Raw genomic sequence first — 22912 nt, forward strand, 5'->3', positions numbered from 1 at the left:
GGGTGGACCTGGCGGACCCTCCCGCCCCGGGACCGCCACCTCCCCTGGGCTAATTTCAATAATAACGGGGGGCTCACTGGTCCCCTACCCCGGGGACCGTGACCTCGCCAGGGCACACCGTTTTATTTTTTTAAGTAATGCGGGGGAGACCGTAGGGCCTCTCCTGCTGACCTGGGGCCCGCCACCTCCTCGGGGCACATATTTTTTTTTCTTCAAGTGGTGGAGGCCCTACGGCTTTCCCCACCTCCCCGGGGCACCAATACAATAATTAAGGGGGTCCTTTGCAGCCCCTCAGCCCCGGGGACAACTACCTCCCCGGAGCAAATTTGAACAAAGGAGGGGGGCCCTACATGGCTTCGAGGACCGCCACCAGTGCTTAATTTGTGCCGGTGCTTTCTGGTGCTCAGCACTGGCACTTATTTGACAGGGCCGACGCTACAACATTTTTTTCCCTTTTCCCTTTGCAGTGGACCTGATAACTATTTAAAAAATAAATGTACCTGTCCTTCGGGTGGCTCCTGATCTGTTTTCACAAATTGGTCCACCGAGGTCCAGGCACGATCATCACGATGCATCATCACGTTAGTGATGTCAGCATGGCATCCTGTCATGAAGACTTGAACTACGGCGTGGTATTCTGGGACAATGCAGGCACAAAGATGACGTTTTCAGTAAGGCCTGCACGGCAAATAAAGAGCAAGCTGAAAGTGCGTATGCAACTTTTGCCCACCTCACTGGCTAGATCTGAAAATGTCTGGCTGTAATTCCCCTTTGTGAGTGTGCTCGTTGCCCACTACCGACTTCCGTGGTACCACTTTGTATTTGAAGTGCTGTACAGGCTGTACAGTACTGCACTTAACTGCCAGCACCTGAATTGCTAGTGCTACGTTACTGCGCGAATTTGGCAAGCACAACTTTACGGGGGTCAGCTGAGCAAAATGCTCAAGGCACTGGCACTGCATGTTATAATGAGCAGTGGACACCGGTCTGGTTTGCATGAATTAATGAATCAACCCCTCCTGGAGCAGGTAAGCGGAGGAAACCATTGGCGGCGCTGAGCTCTTTCTGCTTTTTGCCATGTGCGTGCATGAGACACGGAGCAAAACTGTCTTTGTAGATTTCCTTTCGTATCTGCATGCTCAGAGCAATTTTTTTTAATAATGTTGTCGAATTGACTGATGACAGATTGTTCAATCGGTGTGTCCGATATTTTAGTTAGTGTTATTTATTTATGTGTCATTTGGTGTAGACTAATCGTTTTATTAAAAGTTCTTTAGTTTCTGATAGCAAGGGCTGTGTCAGACTAGAATCATGTGTCCTCTGAAAGTGAGTCTAAGGGGTCCATTAGGATGGCGGGTGGATTGCCCCCGCCAGGCCGGCGGTAGCCGCCACCAGCCTGGCGGGGGCAATCCGCCCGCCATCCTTCCCTGTATTCCCCCCCACCATATTAGAATGGCGGGGGGGACCACGTCGGAGCAAAACACCGCCCGCCACTTCTCCGCCCCTGTCGCATTGCGGCTGGGGCGGAAAATGATTCATATGGTGGCGGTGTCAAGCAGACACCGCCAGACATATTACGATGAGCTGAGGGTGATGCGGCATGCGGTCTTCACTCTGGGGGCCCCGTGTGGGCCCCCAGAGTGAAGGAAAGGGGGGGTATTGCACATGGGGGGGGGTACCTGTGGTACCCCCCTTCATTTGCATTAACAAAGCGGCAGGCACCGCGCGGTGCCTGACGCTTTGTTAATGCAAATGCATAAATGCATTTCTAGCATTGTAGCGGGCGGTGCTAAGAGCACCGCCCGCCACAGTGCTAGAAATGCAGGATGTGCCCGCCACTGTGGCGGGCACATCCTAATGCTGGCGTCGGGACCCTCGCCCTTAAGGCGGGCGGTCACGTTTACCGATAGAGTGGCGGGCGGCCCGCCATCCTAATGGACCCCATGCCTTCATCTGGGTCTGTATCTGCGACTGAGATAGTAATTGAATTAAAGTCTGAACTGTAACATTTAATTAATTGATTAAATCGAGGTTGCAAAAGAGTTGCCCATGTCTATTTGGGTGTTGGCGGTGGGTTAGGCTGTCTTCAAACTTTCTTCCCTTCCGGTAATGGATTAACTATTCTAATTACTTAAACTGGTAACTATTAATTCCTGCATCTGGGCCATTTTCTGTGCTCTCTTCTTCATGCTTTATTATGTGAAGTGCGAGCGTCTAAGTCCCATATAGAGTGCTTACTTTTAAAATGGAGACAAAGCTATTTGAGCTTGAAGACCTTTATAAAATGATTCCGGAAATGAGATGATTGCCCCCCCTGATGTTAGATAATTTTGCGCACTGGATCCGAAATTGCTTTATCATATGCCATAGTCTGTATAGAATATTTAGGTCAGTATTATCGTTAAAATCACTTTCCTGCTCAGACTCCAGTGTCTCCTTATAGGTCCCTTTTGTGCTTCAGCTGCTAATGTATAGAATGATCAATAGTAGCGCGCCACCAGGGTAAGAGCTGAGGTCTGCGTGAATTACTTTACGCAAGAAATCTCTACTGGCACAAAATATTTTTAAATAGAGGTCATCAGCTCATCAATTCAGGATTTCCAACATGGCACCCCTCAAAACTTTTAATCAAATCTCATCCCCCATGAATTAAGGACATAGCACTAACCCTTGAAGTCAGAATCGTATGCCCATCTAATCATTACAACTGAATTGCACAGTGCAAAAAAGGGGAATTATCCTGGGGATGAATCCCAGCTTTCCTGCTAAACCAAATTTTGTGATCGTAGGCAAATATTGAGACTATAGTTGGTGCTCGGCCCTTGCTGCTTATTGTTGTGTGTGTGTGCGTGTAGTTGTGATGGAGGTGAGTGAGCTGCTGAAAGTCTGAGGAGCTTGCACAGGAGGCAAAAGCAAGGGAGAGACATAGTGAAGCAGGTTCAAATCCCTGGGCTCAGCAGCACCTTTGAATTTCGGCAAATCTGGATGTGCCTAGGAAAAAAGTGTCAAATAGCCTGTGTCTGCCTTGTGCTTGCTCCTCTGTCTGTCCACGTCAGGGTTTGCACCATGTAAAACAGCAAACAAATGTGGATTCTGCTCCTCACCCCAGCACTAATCTTATGCCCCATGGATTAAGGACAAAGTGTTAAACTTTGATGCCAGAAAGAATTACACATTAAGGGGTCGATTCCGATCGGGTAAAAAGCGCTCCGAATTGCCGTTCGGAGCGTTTTTCCCATACGAATCGTACCCTGCAACGTCCCCCGTACGTACGACGAAGTACGATTCGTACCAGGAGCTGGACTCCGTACGAATCGTACAGGGACCGTACGAATGAAATCCCCGTACGAATCTCCCTCGGAACCCGCTGTACGCGACATCTGTTCGGTTCGCGGCTGCTTTTTCCGGCAAGTACAATTCGTGTTGGGTACGCACCGTACGACCCTTTTTCTACGGGAGCTGAAAACAGCCGTAAAAGCAGAGTTCGCCCCGAAACAGGTACGGAACGCCCCCCCTGGGTACTGTGCGTACCCCCAATGATCGCAGGGGTACGTACCGTACCCCGCGATCTTGGGGTGTACGCACCGTACCCCATGTACGCTGGGTGTACGGTGCGTACCCCATGTCCGCTGGGTGTACGGTGCGTACCTCCCATGATCGCAGGGGTACGGTGCGTACCCCTGCGATCATGGGGGGGTACGCACCGTATGGTGTGTATGTGAATGTGCGAATTTCCGTAAGAATCGCACTTACCTGACGTGGACCGTACGAATCGCGTCCTGATACCCCGGTCCGGATCGTACTCGTCATGTCGTACGGTGTGTGTACGAGTCGTACGGAGACGGCTCCGGATGCAAATAGTACGGACGAGAATTTTACCGGATCGGAATCGACCCCTAAATATGATTATAATTGGTGAATTGCAGAGAGTGAAAGTGGAGAATCTGGGGTCATTCCTGATTTTCATGCTTGATCAAATGGTGTGATCATTTGAAAATACTTTATTTAACTCAGCAAATAGCCTTTTTGTTCATTTTCACTTTTAGAACACCTTCAAAAAACATGAGTTCAGGACGTGCTTTGCACAAAAATCTGTCTTGCCTTTGACTTATTAGCCTTTTTAGCCTAAGTTGCTCCATCAGTCATTATCTAGGCCACATCATGGGGTACATTGGAGCGAATAGTGGAAGTGGGTCGAGCCAATGGAGGATGGGGGTGGGGCAAGGAAAGTGGGTGGTGGCCTCCTACGAAAACATTTCAGCACCTGCACTTCTTATTTTACAAATTAAGCACTGAGTCCGCGACCTAAGGGCCCCCCCGGGCCGGCTTCAGCAATGTCCCGGGGTGCCCACCCCCTCGACATTGCAGTTCCCTATGGCTTGCTCAAGCCAAGCCATGGAAAACAAGTTCTCTGCTTTCAGCAAGCGAGAGCGCAAAATGCTCTTGCTTGTCTGTTTCCCTGCTCACTGTGAAGCAAGAACAGGGAAATGGACATTTCTTTGGGATCCAGGGAGCTGCATGTTAGCAGAAGGGACCGCGGGGGCCTTGACCCTGGGGAATGGGGTCGCCAGGACGGAAATTGGCCTGGGGAGGGGGGTTCATGCGGCACCCCTCTTTCAATTAAATAAGATTTTTTTAAAAGGAGGAAGGCCATGGGGGATGGGTTCCCAGGGGCCAAAAATGGCCCAAGAGGAGGGCCATTTGGCCTCCATCCTTTCAATGAAATAAAATGTAAAAAAGGGGGCAGGCCACAGGGGATAGGGTCCCCCGGGGCTGAAAATGGCTCGGGAGGGGGGCCACGTGGGCCCCCTCCCCTTTAAAAAAATAAATATATGAAGGCCTGGCACTGGGGAATGGGGTCCCCGTGGCCGAAAATCGGCGTCAGGAGAGGGCCGTGCAGCGGGCCAGTGGGATGGGGTCCCAGGGGGCAAAATCAGCCAGGGGCGGGGGACTGCTCATCCCCCTCCTCTTTTTAAAAGAAAATATATATGAAGGCCTGGCCCCGGGGGATTGGTACCCCAGGGCCGAAATCGGCCTCGGAGGGGGGCCACTTGACCCCCCTCCCTTTGAATTATAAAAACGTGTTTTTAAAAGGCCAGGCCCCGAGTGGAAAGGGTCCCTGGGGCCAAAACCTGCCCGAAAGGGGAGATGTGTAGCCCCCCTCTGCAAATGCGGCTCCTGCCATACTACTGGTTGGAAGATGAAGTCCACTTTAATCCTTAGGGACCTTGGGGGCTAAGAATCCCTCCTGGTATCTCCTGTAAGTCCTACACAGCGGACTTCCTGAGAGCTGATCAGAGAGCATGCCCCCTTTCTCCCCCACTCTGCAAACACAACAAATACTTAAAAAAAAATAGAAATTCACTTAAAAAAACAATGGTTACATGGACGTTAGAGTTAGCAAGTAGAATTTAAAAAATCTTAGAAATTCACTGAAAAAAACTAAGAATACAGGGACATTATTGTTAGGCTGACATTTCACTTGTACTTAACCAGAGAAATTTAGCAGTTGGGCTAACTATAACTCACGCCCCCGTAATGCACTTCTTATGACCTCACATATCGCATCACTCATGGCATGCATCTGACTTTGACAGTCGATCAGGCCAAGCTGTTGGCTATCCTATTATCCATCGTGGTGAACCTGAACATTGAGTTTTTTCATAGGAACCTGCTCTCTAACATGTCCAACAGGGTCCACTACAATTATGGCGGTTCCTGCACAACGCTGTTTTAAGTCAATCTGGGAATTTGTCAGGGTTGCATTTTAGCTCCATTTCTTTTTACTCTCATTTGTTAACATGTTGGAAAGATTTCTTTTATTAAGCAACGCAGATCTCCAGCGCATGGGGAATTGACCCTACTTATTGTATGCAACGATGCAGTCCTGATTTTAAGTGCTGGAGTTACAGCATTTAGTGGATTCCTTTGTTTCTTTTATGGAAGCTCTTGATCTATTTACTAATTGCAGCAAGTCTTATGTGATGGTAATGGGACCCAAGTTCAGGAAAACTAGGCATTTGAAAGCAAAGAGACACATCTTGGTGAGGGTCACATCCTTCTCTTACCTAAGAGTTATTTTTGATACCATGTGTTTTTGGTCTCCACTCGTTATGAATAAGAGGGAAAAAAATTCAAGGGCCATTGTAGATTTTTTTTTGCTTTTCTCTACAAATGAGTATGAAAACCCCCGGGAGTATTTCTGAAATTGTACCAGGTCAAATGTGTTTCAGTAGTAACATGTGGTGGGGATTTTGGGGTCAAGTGGTTAGGTGCTTCTCTCCAGCTAAATGATAATAAATGTTCTGTTAGCCTAGAGCCCTCTGTAGCGGGCTCTACCCGCCATTAAAGCTGGCACCCTTGTTAAATGCCCTCTGGCCTTTAACACTGGTGCTGGCCTTTAATGGACGGTAAAGCCCGCTACATCGGACTCTAAGGTTATAATCAATTGCATTTTTGTGAATTCTTCTCTGTTGTGAATCTGTTTATTATTAATTTTTTTATATGTATTTATATACCTTTTATGGCTATGTAAAATAAGATAACGGAACTGAACAGTAAAAGTTTAATGTCGCTAATTCCCCTACTTTCTTTAAGACCTTCATTGTGATTTAGGGTAAATTCAATCCAAGAAAATATTAAAGGTACAAAATGATTAAGTTTGAGCAAAGTACAAGCCTTTATGGTTTGTCGCTTAATGTAAAACAAAGGGCCTGATTCACAAGCTGTGTGGAAATGAAGATGCCAATATGAAGTAACCTATTATGGGATCTATGACAAAATATAGAAACACAAAATATCGAAATACAAAAATATCGGAGCAATAATATTGATGTCAACAATATCGATATCCTATCTACAACAAGGTAAGTACTAAAATATCGAGAAAAAAAATATCGATGTAAAAATATCGTTTTATTAATTTAAAAAAATATGTTAAATTAATGTAAAAACACTTTAAAATATAATAAGCATAGTTACAATTAGTTTATATCATTTAAAATTAATAAGTAATATACATAATTTAATAAAAAATGTATTAAACATATACATATAATATATATATACTTACTTGATAATTAGTTTTAATATTTATTGTAATAACTTATAACTAATTTAAAATATTATAAATTACAAATTCATCTACACACATAAAATAGCGTAAATAAAATTTAAATAATTATGCAAAACACATTTTTTTTAAATAATTTACTTTTAATATTTTTTTTATTAATTTTATAATGCATGAATTAAAACAATACAAAAAATATTAAGTAACAGAAGGAATAAAATACTATTCCAAATCCAAAAAAACAACAGTAAGGAGACTGTTGGATAGCGTAGGGGTAAAAATTACTATTCCCACTCCAAAGAGTGCAACAGTAGGGAAAGTGTTGTATAGCGGGAGGGTAAAAATGACTATTCCCACTCCAGTGAGTGCAACAGTAGGGAAAGCGTTGGATAGCGGAAGGGTAAAAATTACTATTCCCACTCCAGAGAGTGCAACAGTAGGGAAAGCGTTGGATAGCGGGAGGGTAAACATTACTATTCCCACTCCAGTGAGTGCAACAGTAGGGAAAGCGTTGGATAGCAGGAGGGTAAAAATTACTATTCCCACTCCAAAGAGTGCAACAGTAGGGAAAGTGTTGGATAGTGGGAGGGTAAAAATGACTATTACCACTCCAGTGAGTGCAACAGTAGGGAAAGCGTTGGGTAGCGGGAGGGTAAAAATTACTATTCCCACTCCAGTGAGTGCAACAGTAGGGAAAGCGTTGGATAGCGGCGGGTAAAAATTACTATTCCCACTCCAGAGAGTGCAACAGTAGGGAAAGCGTTGGATAGCGGAGGGTAAAAATTACTATTCCCACTTCAGTGAGTGCTATAGTAGGGAAAGCGTTGGATAGCGGGAGGGTAAAAATGACTATTCCCACTCCAGACAGTGCAACAGTAGGGAAAGCGTTGGATAGCGGGAGGGTACAAATTACTATTCCCACTCCAGAGAGTGCAACAGTAGGGAAAGCATTGGATAGCGTAGGGGTAAATATTACTATTCCAACTCCAGAGAGTGCAACAGTAGGGGAAGTGTTGGCTAGCGTGGGGGTAAAAAATACTATTCCAACTCCAGAGAGTGCAACAGTAGGGAAAGTGTTGGATAGCGTAGGGGTAAAAATTACTATTCCCACTCCAGAGAGTGCAACAGTAGGGAAAGTGTTGGATAGCGTAGGGGTAACAATTACTATTCCCACTCCAGAGAGTGCAACATTAGGGAAAGTGTTGGATAGCGTAGGGGTTAAAATTACTATTCCCACTCCAGAGAGTGCAACAGTAGGGAAAGCATTGGATAGCGTAGGGGTAAATATTACTATTCCAACTCCAGAGAGTGCAACAGTAGGGGAAGTGTTGGATAGCGTAGGGGTAAAAAATACTATTCCCACTCCAGAGATTGCAACAGTAGGGAAAGTGTTGGATAGCGTAGGGGTAAAAATTACTATTCCCACTCCAGAGAGTGCAACAGTAGGGAAAGTGTTGGATAGTGTAGGGGTAACAATTACTATTCCCACTCCAGAGAGTGCAACAGTAGGGAAAGTGTTGGATAGCGTAGGGGTAAAAATTACTATTCCCACTCCAGAGAGTGCAACAGTAGGGAAAGTGTTGGATAGCATAGGGGTAAAAATTACTATTCCCACCCCAGAGAATGCAACAGTAGGGAAAGTGTTGGATAGCGTAGGGGTAAAAATTACTATTCCCACTCCAGAGAGTCCAACAGTACGGAAAGTGTTGGATAGCGTAGAGGTAAAAATTACTATTCCCACTCCAAAGAGTGCAAAAGTAGGGAAAGTGTTGGATAGCATAGAAGTTAAAAATAACATACTTATAAAAAAGAATAAATATTTTAAATTATTTAAAAAAAATATTTATTGAATTAATCTAAACTATTTACAAAAACCAATAAATAATGATTTAAAAAATAATTACCAAATAATAATTAATATCCAATAAATTATCAATACCCAACTATAGATTTAAACCACTTAATTACATATCAAATACTTTACACACTATTTCCCTATGAATGCACAACAAACGCCAATAATAAAATAATACACTTAACATAAGTATCAATTAATCAATTAATTAAAATGAATGACCAAATATTAAAAATTATTTACCAATTAATAATTGATTAACACTAATATCATTACCAATAACAATTAATGAAAATCAATTATTACCTAATTACATTTAAATTACTTCCCACCCTATTTCCCTATAAACGCATAACCCGCTACAAACATAATTATTAATTAATCAATTAATTTAAATAAATAACCAATTAATAAAAATGAATTACCAATTAATAAAAAATAATTTATAATTCCTAAAAAATGTATAATTAATGTAGTATAATTAAATTACTTCCTACCCTATTCCCCTATAAACCCATAACCCACTCCAAATATAATTATCAATTAATCAATTAATTAAAACAAATTACCAATTAATAAAAATGAATTACCAATTAATAAAAATGTATTTATATCTCCTAAAAAAGGTATAATTCATTTAGTATAATTAAATTACTTCCCGCCCTATTCCCCTATAAACCCATAACCCGCTACAAACATAATTATCAATTAATCAATTAATTAAAATAAATTACCAATTAATAAAAATTAATTACCAATTAATTAAAAAGATTTTATAATTCCTGAAAAATTAATAATTGATTTAGTATAATTAAATTACTTCCCACCCTATTCCCCAATAAACCCATAATCCGCTATAGGTACTATAATACAAAATTTACTTAAATTACATTTTTTGTCAAAATAATACATATAAAATACGTAATAATATGCATAAAAATCATATAAAAATCGATATTAGTAACATCGATATTACTAATATCGATATTAGTAACATCGATATTACTTACATCGATATTAACAAAATCGATATTACTTACCTCCGAAATTCTGTCCCTTCAATATTAAAAAGTTCGATATTACTTACCTTCTATATTATGTCCCTTCGATATTAAAAAATCGATATTATGGTATATCGATATTAAAACATCGATATTTTGTCTGCATACCCTATTATGGACAAATAAAATGAGAAAAACAAAAAAGTAAGGATTGTTATTTTGAGTACTAATTAAGCAAGTACAGTTACTAAATGATTTCAGCATTATACGGATAGGTGTGGGGTTAAGAATAACATCATGGTTATAGTTAGATTAGTGTTTGTTCTGTTAGGTTTAGGTTCACATTTGGACTTGGGTATGAAGATCCAGTCGGGATGGTATTAGATTTAGGACTAGTACTAAGAACAGAGCCATGGTTAGGATTTACGTTAGGTTTAGGTCGGATAAGAGTTTGTTTTATGTTTATTGTTACAGATGTACTTATGGTTGTGTTAAAGGGTAGATTTAGGGCTTTACTGTGAGAGTTAGGGTTGTGTTTATGGTCAGGGGTGGAAGCGGTTAAGGTATTAGTAACTTAGGTTAAGTGGTTGAGTTAGTGCCATGGATTGTCTTCATTGTAGCATTCTTCATAATGGTTTTTTTATAATTGTCAGTGCAATGTAAAATATATCATTATATACTGTGGGTTTTTCATAATCGCTTCTATATTAATGTATTTCTTCACTTTTCATTCCTACCCACAGAAGGTCTGTGAATCGTTACCTAAGTCAGTGCAGTATTGTGATGCAGATAACAGGGATGAAAAAGGGAAACATACCTTGTTGTGTATTATTACTTGTAACGTGAACCCCTATCAATCAATCAATCAAAGCCATTTGTACAGCGCACAGCTACCTCAACTGAGGCGTCGCAACCCTAAAGGGAGACTGAAGAAAAGACCGGCCAACTAATCTACGCCTGACTGAAGTGTAAAGTTTTTAAGTCCTTTCTGAATCCCTGCTCCTATTCTACCATACTTACAGGAGCTCTCCCTGGGTGCCATTAGTACTTTCCGTGCAAGAGGAGGTTTTCTAGGTAGCCATTTGAGGCCAATATTCTGTTGATGTGAAATCATGGCCGAATATGGATTGATGAGTCTTTCTTTTGTTTCCACCTGTCATTAGAACGGTAGTTCTGCTCTCCACGCTGCAGTTCTCAGCGGCAGCATCAAAGCAGTAGGTCTTCTCTTGGAAGCCGGAGCAGACCCGACTCTCAGGAACAAGGTAATCCTTTTCATCTTGTTGCAACATGATGTGTAGGTAATTGACACAATCTCAGCTGATTCTAAAGTCAGGAAATGATGCAGAAATGTAGAGAAAAAACTGCATTGAGGTTTTGAAAATGTATGTTTATATGTAGTGCCTATTGGTCAAGAAGAACAATAGGATAATCCGTCAAGCCCCTCAGTGGCGTAGCAAGGTCAGGTGGTACCCGGTGCAGAAAATTTCTTGTCACCCCCGGCTTGACAAAATGGAAAAAATATGTGTTCAAAACACATATTTTTGCCATTTTGTCACCCCTCTCAGTGCTGACACCCGGGGCGGCCCGCAACCCATGGCACCCCCCTTCAACTGAAGGACTGGACCTCAAAGTATCCGAACAGTCCATCTATCGTCTGATCCAATCTAGATTACAAGATTAGACATCAAGTGTTTGGCTACCGAGCCATAAGTGCTCCGCCATCATGATCGACCCTGCTGGAGCAACACACAAATGGTGGACTCAGGCAGGGCTTAATTCGAAACAGTGGTTGCAAAAGGTTCCAACTGGCACTTATTTTTTTGGACTGACACTTGTTGTTCCTCATAAGAATTTCACGCAGAGCAGGAGAGAGAAAAAAAAAAGAAAAAAGGGAGAGAAAGACATAAAAAACTGACAAAAGCAGAAAGCAAGGAAGGAATAACATATGCAAGAGTGAGAAAAAGGAGTAAGGAGTGTATAATGGTGGATGAAAGAGGTGATAGGGTGAAGACTACACTGCCTTGGTAATCGGCAGCTTTGACGTTCAGCTGCACCAGGGGTTTCTGAGACATCTTTGGGCACCAGAACTTATTTTACAAATGTTTCCCTAATCTCAGGGTTGCAAAGTGGTCACAAGGCAGTGCTTATTTTATGAAAAAAACTAAAATTGCTGGGGCCCACCGTTTGCGTGGAAGCCTGCATCGCTGCTATTGAATTTTGGAGGTTTCGACATCAAGGCTGCATAGTCTTGAGTACAGCTCATACCCCTTACATCCATCACCAGATACTTCCTGCCCCATTATCTCACTCTTTCCGGTTATTTTCAGATGTCCTTTCCTTCTTTGTCAATGTTTTTCCATCTTTCTCTTCCTCCTCCCTTTCCCCTTTTTTGTTTTTCTATCTCTTGCTCTGGGTCCGAATTTTATGAAGAACAATAAGTATCAGTCCCCAAAAATAGGTGCAAGTGGACCCCACCTGCAAACACCGGCTCAAATTAAGCACTGTTACGACGCAATATGGTATATATTATTTATGTACAATTTGTTTATTATTATAAAGATACTGCATGTATCTGAAATAATGAGGCTAACAGCTGTGAGACAGATACGTTTTTTTTATTAATGGTAATTCATGAGAATTGTTTCACCAACCAAGCCACATCGTAGCTGACCACCAGCTGACACACCAATTCTAGTGCTCACCAGTACTACAAACACTGCTGAAAACTCTCTGGCACTGCATACATGCCACCCATGCACACACACATGCACATTCACACATTTATCTCACAATGCTACACATCTCATTCGTTACACAGATAAAATGTCTTGGTAAAAAGGTACTTCAAACATTCAGTTACGCGGATCAGTCTTTCTCCAATCCTCTATACAACATCTGAATTGCCATTACTTCTTGCTTTCACGAGAGCTTCCGTCCTTCCATTACTTTGCATCCTTGAATTGCAGATTCCACATTACTCTGAAATTCTACTCGTGCTCCAAATACACCCCACAGGGATTTCACATTGATGCTAAAATCTTTGACCACCGTTTTAGTTGTGACAATTCTGACCACTTTTTCTGCCCCTTAAATAGCTTGATTTTAATATTAGCCACTTTCACACTACTTTTTCCCATTTTGAACACATCCAGGCATTAGTCTTCTCTTTCTCAACAGATTTTAAAGTATCTTACCTGTTTTTGTTAGACATGGCATCCTTGGTGTGGTTTTCCTACTAACCTTTTGCCTTCAGACCTCCTGTTTTTGCTGACTTTGTTTTTGCTGACCTTAGGACTTTGTGCACTTTACCACTGCTAACCAGTGCTAAAGTGATTTTGCTCTCTCCTTAAAACATATTAGATTGGCTTATACACAATTTGCAAGTTTAATTTACTTGTAAGTCCATAGTAAAGTGAGACTCACTGTGCCCAAGGCCTGTAAATGAAATGCTACTAGTGAGCCTACAGCACTGTTTGTTCCACCCACTTAAGTAGCACTTTAGCCATGTCTCGGGGCTGCCAATGTAGCCTGTGTGTGTGCTGTTTTAAAGTGCCATTTCGACCTGGCAAATAAACCTTTTCGAGGCCCAAACCTTCCTTTTTAGGTCTCGCTGAGTCAACCCATGCGCTGCTCTGCAAGACATTTAGTGTGTGGGTTTACAAAGTGCTGCCACAGGCTTTTGGTGGCCTAAAGCGTGTGTGCACGCGAGCGTGCACGTGCGCAGACGCCATCTATCTGCCTCTCTGTTTTGCTCGTGCAAACTCCCTCCCCCTCCCTTATCACAGAGCGTGTCTTTTCACTGGATTAACCCTGTAGATCCAAACAGCATATGTTGTCCATCTCTGTTTATATTCAGCACAAGTCGACTGTCTCTGTTTACAAGCCACTCGGTAGATGGCCTGTGCTTACAAGCAGTACATGCACGATCTGTACTTACAAAAAGCACTGTTGACCCTGCTTACGAACTGTGCCCGTTGTCTGCCTCTGCTTACAAACACACATGCACACAGACAGCACACAGACTGTAACAGGTAGCATGCTACTTCACGCGGGGGTGCTTACGATTCGCTTCTTGGTGCACCTTCCACTGATATAAATGTACATGTTCCTGCTGTACACGGTACGTGCACAAACACTGCACATACTCTTTTACTGTACCTTCTAAGACCACTGCTTGGTTCCTTCAGGTTTTGCAAGTGTGCCACAGGCTTTTGGTAGCCTAAAGCTTGCGTGCACGTGAGCATGCACTCGCGCAGCCGCCATCTGTCTGCCTCTCTGTTTTGCTCGCGCAAACTCCCTCCCCCTCCCTCATCACAGAGCGTGTCTTTTCACTGGTTTAACCCTGTAGATCCAAATAGCATATGTTGTCCATCTCTGTTTACATTCAGCACAAGTAGACTGTCTCTGCTTACAAGCCACTCGGTAGACGGCCTGCGCTTACAAAAAGCACTGTTGACCCTGCTTACGAACTGTGCCCGTAGTCAATCAATCAATCAATCAAGTTACTTATAGAGCTCACTACACACCTGTGAGGGTCTCAAGGCGGGGGGGGGGTGCTGCTACTAATCAAATAGCCAGGTCTTGAGGAGTCTTCTGAAAGCCAGTAGGTCTTGGGACTGCCGTAGTTTGGTGGGGAGGGTGTTCCAGGTCTTGGCGACGAGGTGGGAGAAGGATCTACCTCCAGAGGTCGTTCTTCGGATGCGAGGTATTGTGGCGAGGGCGGCAGAGCGGAGCTGGCGGGTGGGGGTGTAGAAGCAGAGTTGTCTGTTGAGGTATACTGGTCCGGTGTTGTGGAGAGCATTGTGTGCTTGGATGAGGAGCTTAAAGGTTATCCTCTTGTTGACGGGGAGCCAGTGCAGGTCTCTCAGGTGGGGAGTGATGTGGGTTTGGCGGGGGATGTCTAGGATCAGACGTGCAGAGGCTTTCTGGATGCGTTGCAGCTGTCTCAGAAGTTTGGCCGGAGCTCCTGCATAGAGTTCGTTCCCGTAGTCCAGCCTGCTGGTGACGAGGGCCTGAGTGACCGTTCTTCTTGTTTCGGTGGGGATCCACTTGAAGATCCTGCGGGGAATTTGGAGGGTGTTGAAGCAGGATGAGGAGACGGCGTTGACCTGCTTAGTCATGGAGAGGGTGGAGTCGAGGATGACCCCTAGTTTGCGTGCGTGGTCGGTGGGTATCGGGACTGTTCCTAGCGCTGTTGGCCACCAGGAGTCGTCCCAGGCTGACGGGGTGGGGCCGAGGATGAGGACCTCCGTCTTGTCCGAGTTCAGTTTCAGTCGGCTGTTCTTCATCCATTCGGCGACGGCCTTCATTCCTTCGTGGAGGTTGGTTTTTGCGGTGTGAGGGTTGTTGGCGAGGGACAGGATCAGCTGGGTGTCATCGTCGTAGGAGATAATGTTGAGGCCGTGCTGTCAGGCGACGTGGACGAGGGGTGCCATGTAGATGTTGAATAGCCTCGGGCTGAGGGAAGAGCCGTGGTGTACTGCCTCTGCTTACAAACACACATACACACAGGCTGTGACAGGTAGTATGCTACTTCACGCGGGGGTGCTTGCGATTCGCTTCTTGGCGCACCTTCCACTGATACAAATGTACATGTTCCTGCTGTACACGGTACGTGCACAAACGCTGCGCATACTCTTTCACTGTACCTTCTAAGACTACTGCTTGGTTCCTTCAGGTTTTGCAAGTGTTTGCAGGTCTAGTTTTCAAGTTTTCCATTCCTTTTATTTCATTTGTTGTCAACTCCAGGGCCCTGTCAGCAACCTCGCCTTTGTGCCATCGCCTCATTGGTAAGCAGCCCTGGCCAACCACTATCCCATCCCACAACACAACACCCAGTGAAGATTTCCACTCTGAGATCCCAGCACAGGTATTGAGCCAGCCTGACCTACGCTGCAAAAGGCCGCATCAAGAACCAGGACAATGGGCATTGAAGTGTAATGGCAGCCAGACCTGTTCTGCAGTTCATAGCCTACGGCCCATTGGAAAAATGCCAGACTCGCAGAGCAGCAGAGAGGCCGACATGACCCTGTCAACTCCTAGCTTCAAAACAAATACAATAAGGAATAAGATAGGAAGAAGATAGGAAGAAGCACTCCCAAACAGTCAGTCTCCTCCACACCACAAACACATTCATAAAATTCAACAATTACTCTCAGCACATTTACATTAAACTGACTTAAGACAAACCAGTCATAATTCATCTGTGAATATTAAACACATCTGAGGGATTTCGGTCTCTGACTAAAAGTCCGATTTAAATCAAAAGATCCCATCTACAGTCCAAGGCATTATTCCGAGCTCTGAAAGACTCGCCAAAGGTCACAAAATGATTGTTTCACCATTAAAATGTGTATATTGCAAACTTCTGTATACCCCTTGATTCGCATGCCAGGAATCAATAACACATGTTACATTGTTATTGTTCTCGTTTTTATTCCCATACCACTTAAGTTCCTTAGTCCACAAATGCAGCGTTTAAGTTTGTTCATGCAATATTACACAGATACCTCTGGCGCAGTCTCCTTCAGCGCTGACTTTTAAACGGAATGTTCTAGAAGGCAAAACCGTGAGATACTACACCACCCAACTTTCACGTCAAAGATGGCAAAGATGGAAAATGAGGACATAGGGAAATTATCTCGCTGATAATGCCTTCTAGAATATGAATAAATGCATTTACATTATGAGGCTGTGAAGCTCCACTTTCACTCAAAATAAGCATTGGCATAGCAAATAGGTCTCGCCTTTGGGATCTTATAAGTGTTTAGTTATCCAGCACAATATCCTTCGTGCAACATCAGCTGTTGCATGGCTAAACACTTATAGGGTCCCAAAGGCGAGACCTATTGGCTATGCCAGTGCTTGTTAATACTTATGAGTCGCCCCTAGGGTAGGCCCTGGACAGCCCAGAGGGCAGGGTGCAGTGTATTTAAATGTTGGACATGTACTTTTAAGTTTTACATGTCCTGCTAATGAAAAAAGGCCTACCTCTCCCACAGGATCACATTGGTTACCTTATTACATTTTATAAGTGTAATTTCCAAACGGGAACAGGTGACCCCCTTCATGTTTGGTGTCTCTGGAATTGTAATGAAAAATCCTAACTTATAGTGAAGTCGGATTTTGAAAATTGCACTATTAGAAATTTCAAATGATCTTGCCTTACTTACCTTAACCATTTGGTGCCTTGAGTCTGTCTCTGGGTCACATGACTGGGTGTAGATGACAGTTGGGCTTTGTGTAGTCCTCCTAGACAGATGCACACAATGGGGAGCTTAGGTGTTACTAAATGGACCATCATTAGGAGGATGGGAGGGAGTAGCTAGGCCCAGCCCCACTTACACTTGAATAGGCTGTGTCTCCACACAAAGGGCTGCATATCCCTGTGTAGTTAGTCTGGAGCCAGGGCCAGGAAGACAGGGCGCCTGTGCACTTCAAGGGCATGATTCTACCGGCTTCTCCACACTTAAAATGCACAACTGGGTATAAATACTGGACCTCCGACACCAACACTTGAGTGCACTTCTGTACTTGTGTGTACTCTGCCAGGAAGAAGGATTACTGGGCTGGTGTAATGACTGCAACTCTACTGGACTGCTGCTCCGAAGGAACTGCTGCCATTCTGTGCTGACCTGTTGCCCTCTTGCCTGGGTGAAACGATAAATGGTCCTGCAACTTCACCCTTGAACCCAGGGCACCAGAGTGACTCAAAGGGCTAGTCTTCTGGCCTCGTGATCCGAGCCTCAGGGGAGGGGCATCAAAGGCTCCCAAACATCCTGCACCAGCCCCTGGACCCAGCTGTGGTGAGTTCCTGACCCCAGGTAGTGCCCCTCAGGTCCTGGATCCTTGGTGTGCCTCAGGGTGCTGACATTTTACTCTATTTTTCTAATAAGGTATGGGGTCCTTTTTGTGTGGTGTTTCACTTTATACTGTTTGAAGTGTTGCACAACAACTTTACACATGACCTCTGAGTTAAGCCTGACTGCTCTGCGTCAATCTACCAGAGAGTTGAACACAGGTTAATATGGGATTGGCTTGTGGCTCACCCTCACAAGGAACGTGGTTGCTGCTTGACCAAGGGTCACACTCTCGTCAACTAACAACCCAATTTCTCACAGTTAGAAACTGTGGTGACGCTCTATATGGAACCACCGGATCCTGAAACTGTGGATCGTAACCAGACACTCAACACCCTGGTTACAATGACCTGTGAAGGAAGGAGAGAGAGACGTGAGCAGAAGCAATTATGTCAGATCCCACCTTGTCTAACATGGCAAACACCCTTCTTGGGAGTTGCACATACGGTCAGAGCCCGAGCTTGGGCTTCTTCAACCCCTCATATACTCCACTAGCCTGCTACAGCCCTACACCTGACACTGTGCTGAAAGTAAGTAGTTCGGATCCTGGTAGATAGTGCATATTTACCTGGGAAAGTCAGTAGGCAGAATATCCAACATGAGGTGCAAGTTAATATGCCTGGACCATACAACTATTAATCATCACCCACCAACAGATAGCTGTGTCATGGCATATTCATGAGGATGTGAGTAACCATGTTAATAGGATTACCACTATGGGTGACCCTCATCTCCAGCAGGGCCAAGTACTCTGTTGACCAGCAACTTGCTTACAAGTTATGTAATGCACCTGCCAGGGCCCTGAGGATGTGAGTCTCCTGTTCAGAAAATGTACCAGGTATATCAGAAATGATGAAATCGGAGTAGTTTCAATCAAAAGTGCAATTAAAATCAAACCTAATACTGATTTTAAAAAGTAGTGGTTGAAGATCAGGCGAGGACGCTTGGCCACTATGTGGGAAGGATTTTATATTTTGCTTCTTAATAGAACCAGAGTGCTAACTTTAGGGCACATTACGATGCTGGTGGGACAGCCACCAGCAGGCTGTCGGTGGTGGTCCCACCAACAGACAGCCCTTCGGGCCGACCACCACATTATAATGCAGATGGTTGGACCCTTGACTTTCGGGGGATGGACCGCCACTCCCAAAAGAATCTACTGATCCTGACGGAGCGGCGGTCGTAATTGTGACCCTGAATGGAGGTGGTGCCTACTCAGGCACTGCCGCCAGGATCACAATGTCCCTTTCCAACTTGCTTTCCATGGCGGTCCTACCGCCATGGAAAGGCAGCTGGAAAGGGACTTTGGGAGCCCCAGGCAGGGCCACAGCTAAGTGGCCAGGGGGGTACATGTGGTGCCCCTCCAAACATCCATGCGCCGTGTGCCAGGAACCACATGGAGCCTGGCACACAGTGCATGGATGTTTGAAAAATGCCTTTTTCTACTCTTGCTTGTGCTGCCACCCTTGTCGGGCCGCAGCACAAGCCACGGTACAAAAAGACTGTTTTCGACCGCCTTCACATCAGTCTTATCAAAATATGGCGGGTGGGACCGCCGACTCCTTGTTGGGCACTCTCAATCCCACTTCGATGGCAGTCGGGCGCTCATCTGAACGCTATCATAATGAACACATTTTTTCTAAAACAGTCTACGACATAACAGTCAAGTTGTTTCACAGTGATATGCTTATGCAATGTGACTGCGGCTCCGTACAGATGCTTGCACTGGATGAGAATGCACTTGACACTTATCTTCTCATTAATACTTGAATGCTAATACCTCAAATTTGCGAAGGTATTTATGTTCTGGTGTAATTTTCCAGGGTGATCATATCCTTGCTCTGCCACTGACATACTTGGATGTTTTATTATCCTTTTAACTCCCACAGGTCCATATTATATCCTTTGTTTTGTTGAGTTTGCTTTTTACCCTTTTGAAAGTTCAGCCAATAGTATATTTTATTCATCATTGGTTCTTTGTTGCATTTGTTAATATGATTGTTTTTTTCCAGGCACAGGAACTACCAGCACAACTCACAAAAAATGAACGTATCCTCAAACTCCTTCAGAGAAAAGGAATGGGCACCAGAGGCTAAAGGCGCTCTACCAGCTGACGACACAACCATGTCTGGCCCTGTGCAAAGGCTGCAAGTCTGACGTCAGGATGATGCACTGCGCTGGTCTTTTATTTTAATATGTCAGATCCTGAAATAAAAGTCTTGTGCAAAAGAAAGGGGAATAGTACACTTCAACTGATTGGATGCTGTTATTCCACTGAGGAAGTATTGAAGCTTTGTATTGGATTTTATTGGATTTGTCGTCTCACCTCAACACCAGTGCCTGTAAAACAGACAACGAATGTCACAACGTATGATGCAGGATGCGGCACGCCTTCAGAGGAGAGTAACACTCCTATGCTGGTGATAAGGCAGAAACACTGCCCTCTGTCGCCCGAGTTAACAGGTACCCCTTAATTCAAAGTTACAGACCCACCAGAATCACAACATCCGCTGTAACCCTGCTGATCCGCTGTAACCCTGCTGATCCGCTGTAACCCTGCTGATCCGGTGTAACCCCGCAACCAGGTGTAAGTCAGAAGATCCACTGTAACCCTGCTGCTGGTCCACCCTAACCCTACAGATCTAATGTAATCCTAGCATATCCACTGTAATATTGGAGATCCGCTGTAACCCAGCTGATCTTCTGTAACCCCGCAACCAGGTGTAAGTCAGAAGATCCACTGTAACCCTGCTGAGCATCCACTGTAACCCTGCTGCTGGTCCACCCTAACCCTACAGATCTGATGTAATCCTAGCATATCTATTGTAATCTTGGAGATCCGCTGTAACCATGTTGCAGATCTGCTGTAACCCTGCAGATTCTGTGAAACAAGGAAGGTATGGTGCAATCTCGCAAATCCGCTGCAACCCTTCTGCAGATCCATTGTAATCTTGGAGATCTGCTGCAACCCTGCTTATCCGCTGTAACAGATTAGGTGTAACCCTCCAGCAGATCTGCTGTAACCTTCCAGATACGGTGGAACCTGCAGGTTGGCGGTAACACTGCCTTTCAGATCTGGTGTACCCCTGCAGATCCAGTGTAACCATGCCGATCCACTGTAACCCTGTAGCTTCACTGTAACCCTGTAGCTTCTCAGTAACCTTTCAGATCTGGTGTAACCCTGTAGATCCACTGTAACCCTGCAGATCCACTGTAACCCTGCAGATCCACTGTAACCCTGTAGCTCCTCAGTAACCTTACAGATCTGGTGTAACTTTGCAGATCCAGTGTAATCGTGCAGATCCACTTTAAACCTGTATAACGTAAGTAACCGTTCGGATCTGGTGAAATCGTGCAGATCCACTGCAGCCCTGCTGCTTCCAGTGTAGCCCTACAGACCCAGTGTAGCCCGGCAGATCCGCTGTAAGCCTTCAGACACAATGTTCTTTCTCCCCAAGACTCCTTCTTCTGAATGGGGCCTAAGGTGTTGCATTTATTTATTTATTTATTTATTTATTTATTTATTTATACCATAAAGCTCAGCTGTCACCAAACTGGTATCCTGGTGCTAGTGGACAAGGAAAAATGTGCTTACTGAAAATACACAAACACAGCACCTGGCCATGATCAGGTCATGTTGGGAAGAGCCTTCAATTGCAACAGCTCCGTTGAAGCCCGCAACGAGTGTGGGAGCTCATTCCACATCCGGTCTGATTTAACTGAGAAGGCCCAGCCCCCTTGCCTATACCTCCTGGGAAGTGTGAGTACAGATCACGTTTGCCATGCTTGAACGGAGAGATCTCGCGGGGATGTATCTTTTAAATCAGCGTTGCAGTGGCGCAGAGCCTTTCTGGTGTAGGGCCTTGAAGACAATGCACACGGCTTTAAATGTGATCCTTTGCTCCAGAGGAAACCAGTGCAGGTCCTTCATGGCGTCATGCACCATGGACCTACAAGGTCTATTTAGCTCCAGTTTTGCCCCTGCCACTTGTACTCTGAACAATCACTTATTTAAATAATCAGGTGCTACGAGTATTAAGGCATTCCAGTAATCTAGTCTGCTAAGTGTAACCTTCTTTAGCCCAAAGAGCAGTTCGAAGCACATACCTGTACCTTTGGTCACCTGGAATGAGATTTGTTTTCACAAATCCCCCATAAAAACAAACCAACATGGGCACCAAGGGATTGGTGGATCTGTAATTTTCCTATAGCAAGTTGTGGTGTACTGCTTACTTATTACATCTGTGCAAACCAGTTTCATTTAGCACAAGCTGCACTGCACTCGATATTACCAAACCAGGGGACACAAGTAATTATTGATATGATTTGGGTGCAGTTTCTACCATGCACTGTGCAGGAGGAAATGTGCGTCTTCTATCAAATATGTGCCTGTCAATGAAAGTGACTCCTCTAGGATGTGGCCGTGTTTTTTCTTCCTTACAGTGAAGTCGTATATTACTTAAGTACAATTGTATGCATATCTCAAGTACAAGATGGTGTCCCTAAATAAAGGCTTCCAATGTCCCAACTTTAAATGCTTATGTGAAAATGTTTCTTAAATGTTTCTGGAGTTGTGCCAGTTCCTTTACAAAACACATAGTGCCCTAGAATGAATATGTCTAATCGCAGCAGAAGGAGCCACAAAAATCAATAATGACAAAACTTCGAAAAACTCAAAGTGTGTCTAAGGGGATCGAGGAAACATTGTGGGTAGTAGTTGTACTGCAAAGTACCAACTTTTATGATGCAATTGTCCCCTCTACTCTCATAAGCACACCTTCCAGACTAAGGGGCTGATTACAACTTTGGCGGTGCTGGAGCGGGACGGCAAACCACCGCCCCACTCCTTCACCTCCAAAGTCGACCTCCATTTGGCTTTTTTTAATCTCTTTTATTAAGTTTGTGCACTCTTATCTGTTGTTACATGCATACATGGTGTCCCACTGATTACAAATACAGATAAGATCATGTCAACTGTTCAACAGAACATCCGCGGAATACTGGCGCAGGAATTGTCAACTTAGTCTCTGTGACTGGTGTCCAAGTTGCCATAAGATCAACTACAAAGTTAATAACATTTGTTTGCATTACCATTAGTTGTTGTTCGCATTATGTAACATACACA

The 22912-nt window shown here is 44.2% G+C and overlaps 1 protein-coding gene across 2 annotated transcripts in view; it reads left to right on the top strand.

Annotated features, from left to right (window-relative positions):
* The window catches only part of ANKRD29 (ankyrin repeat domain 29), a 459839-nt gene extending 437517 nt beyond the window's left edge, over positions 1–22322 (top strand). For both annotated transcript variants that reach the window (XM_078685682.1, XM_078685683.1), the window contains 2 exons: positions 11092–11190; positions 19800–22322. In XM_078685682.1, coding sequence (XP_078541808.1) covers positions 11092–11190; positions 19800–19883 — 183 coding nt within the window. In that variant the 3' untranslated portion in view covers positions 19884–22322. The remainder of the gene's footprint in view (positions 1–11091; positions 11191–19799) is intronic.
* The last annotated feature ends 590 nt before the right edge of the window (positions 22323–22912 follow it).

Source organism: Lissotriton helveticus, chromosome 4_1 (genome assembly GCF_964261635.1).
Source record: "Lissotriton helveticus chromosome 4_1, aLisHel1.1, whole genome shotgun sequence".
In the NCBI taxonomy this organism is placed as follows: domain Eukaryota; kingdom Metazoa; phylum Chordata; class Amphibia; order Caudata; family Salamandridae; genus Lissotriton; species Lissotriton helveticus.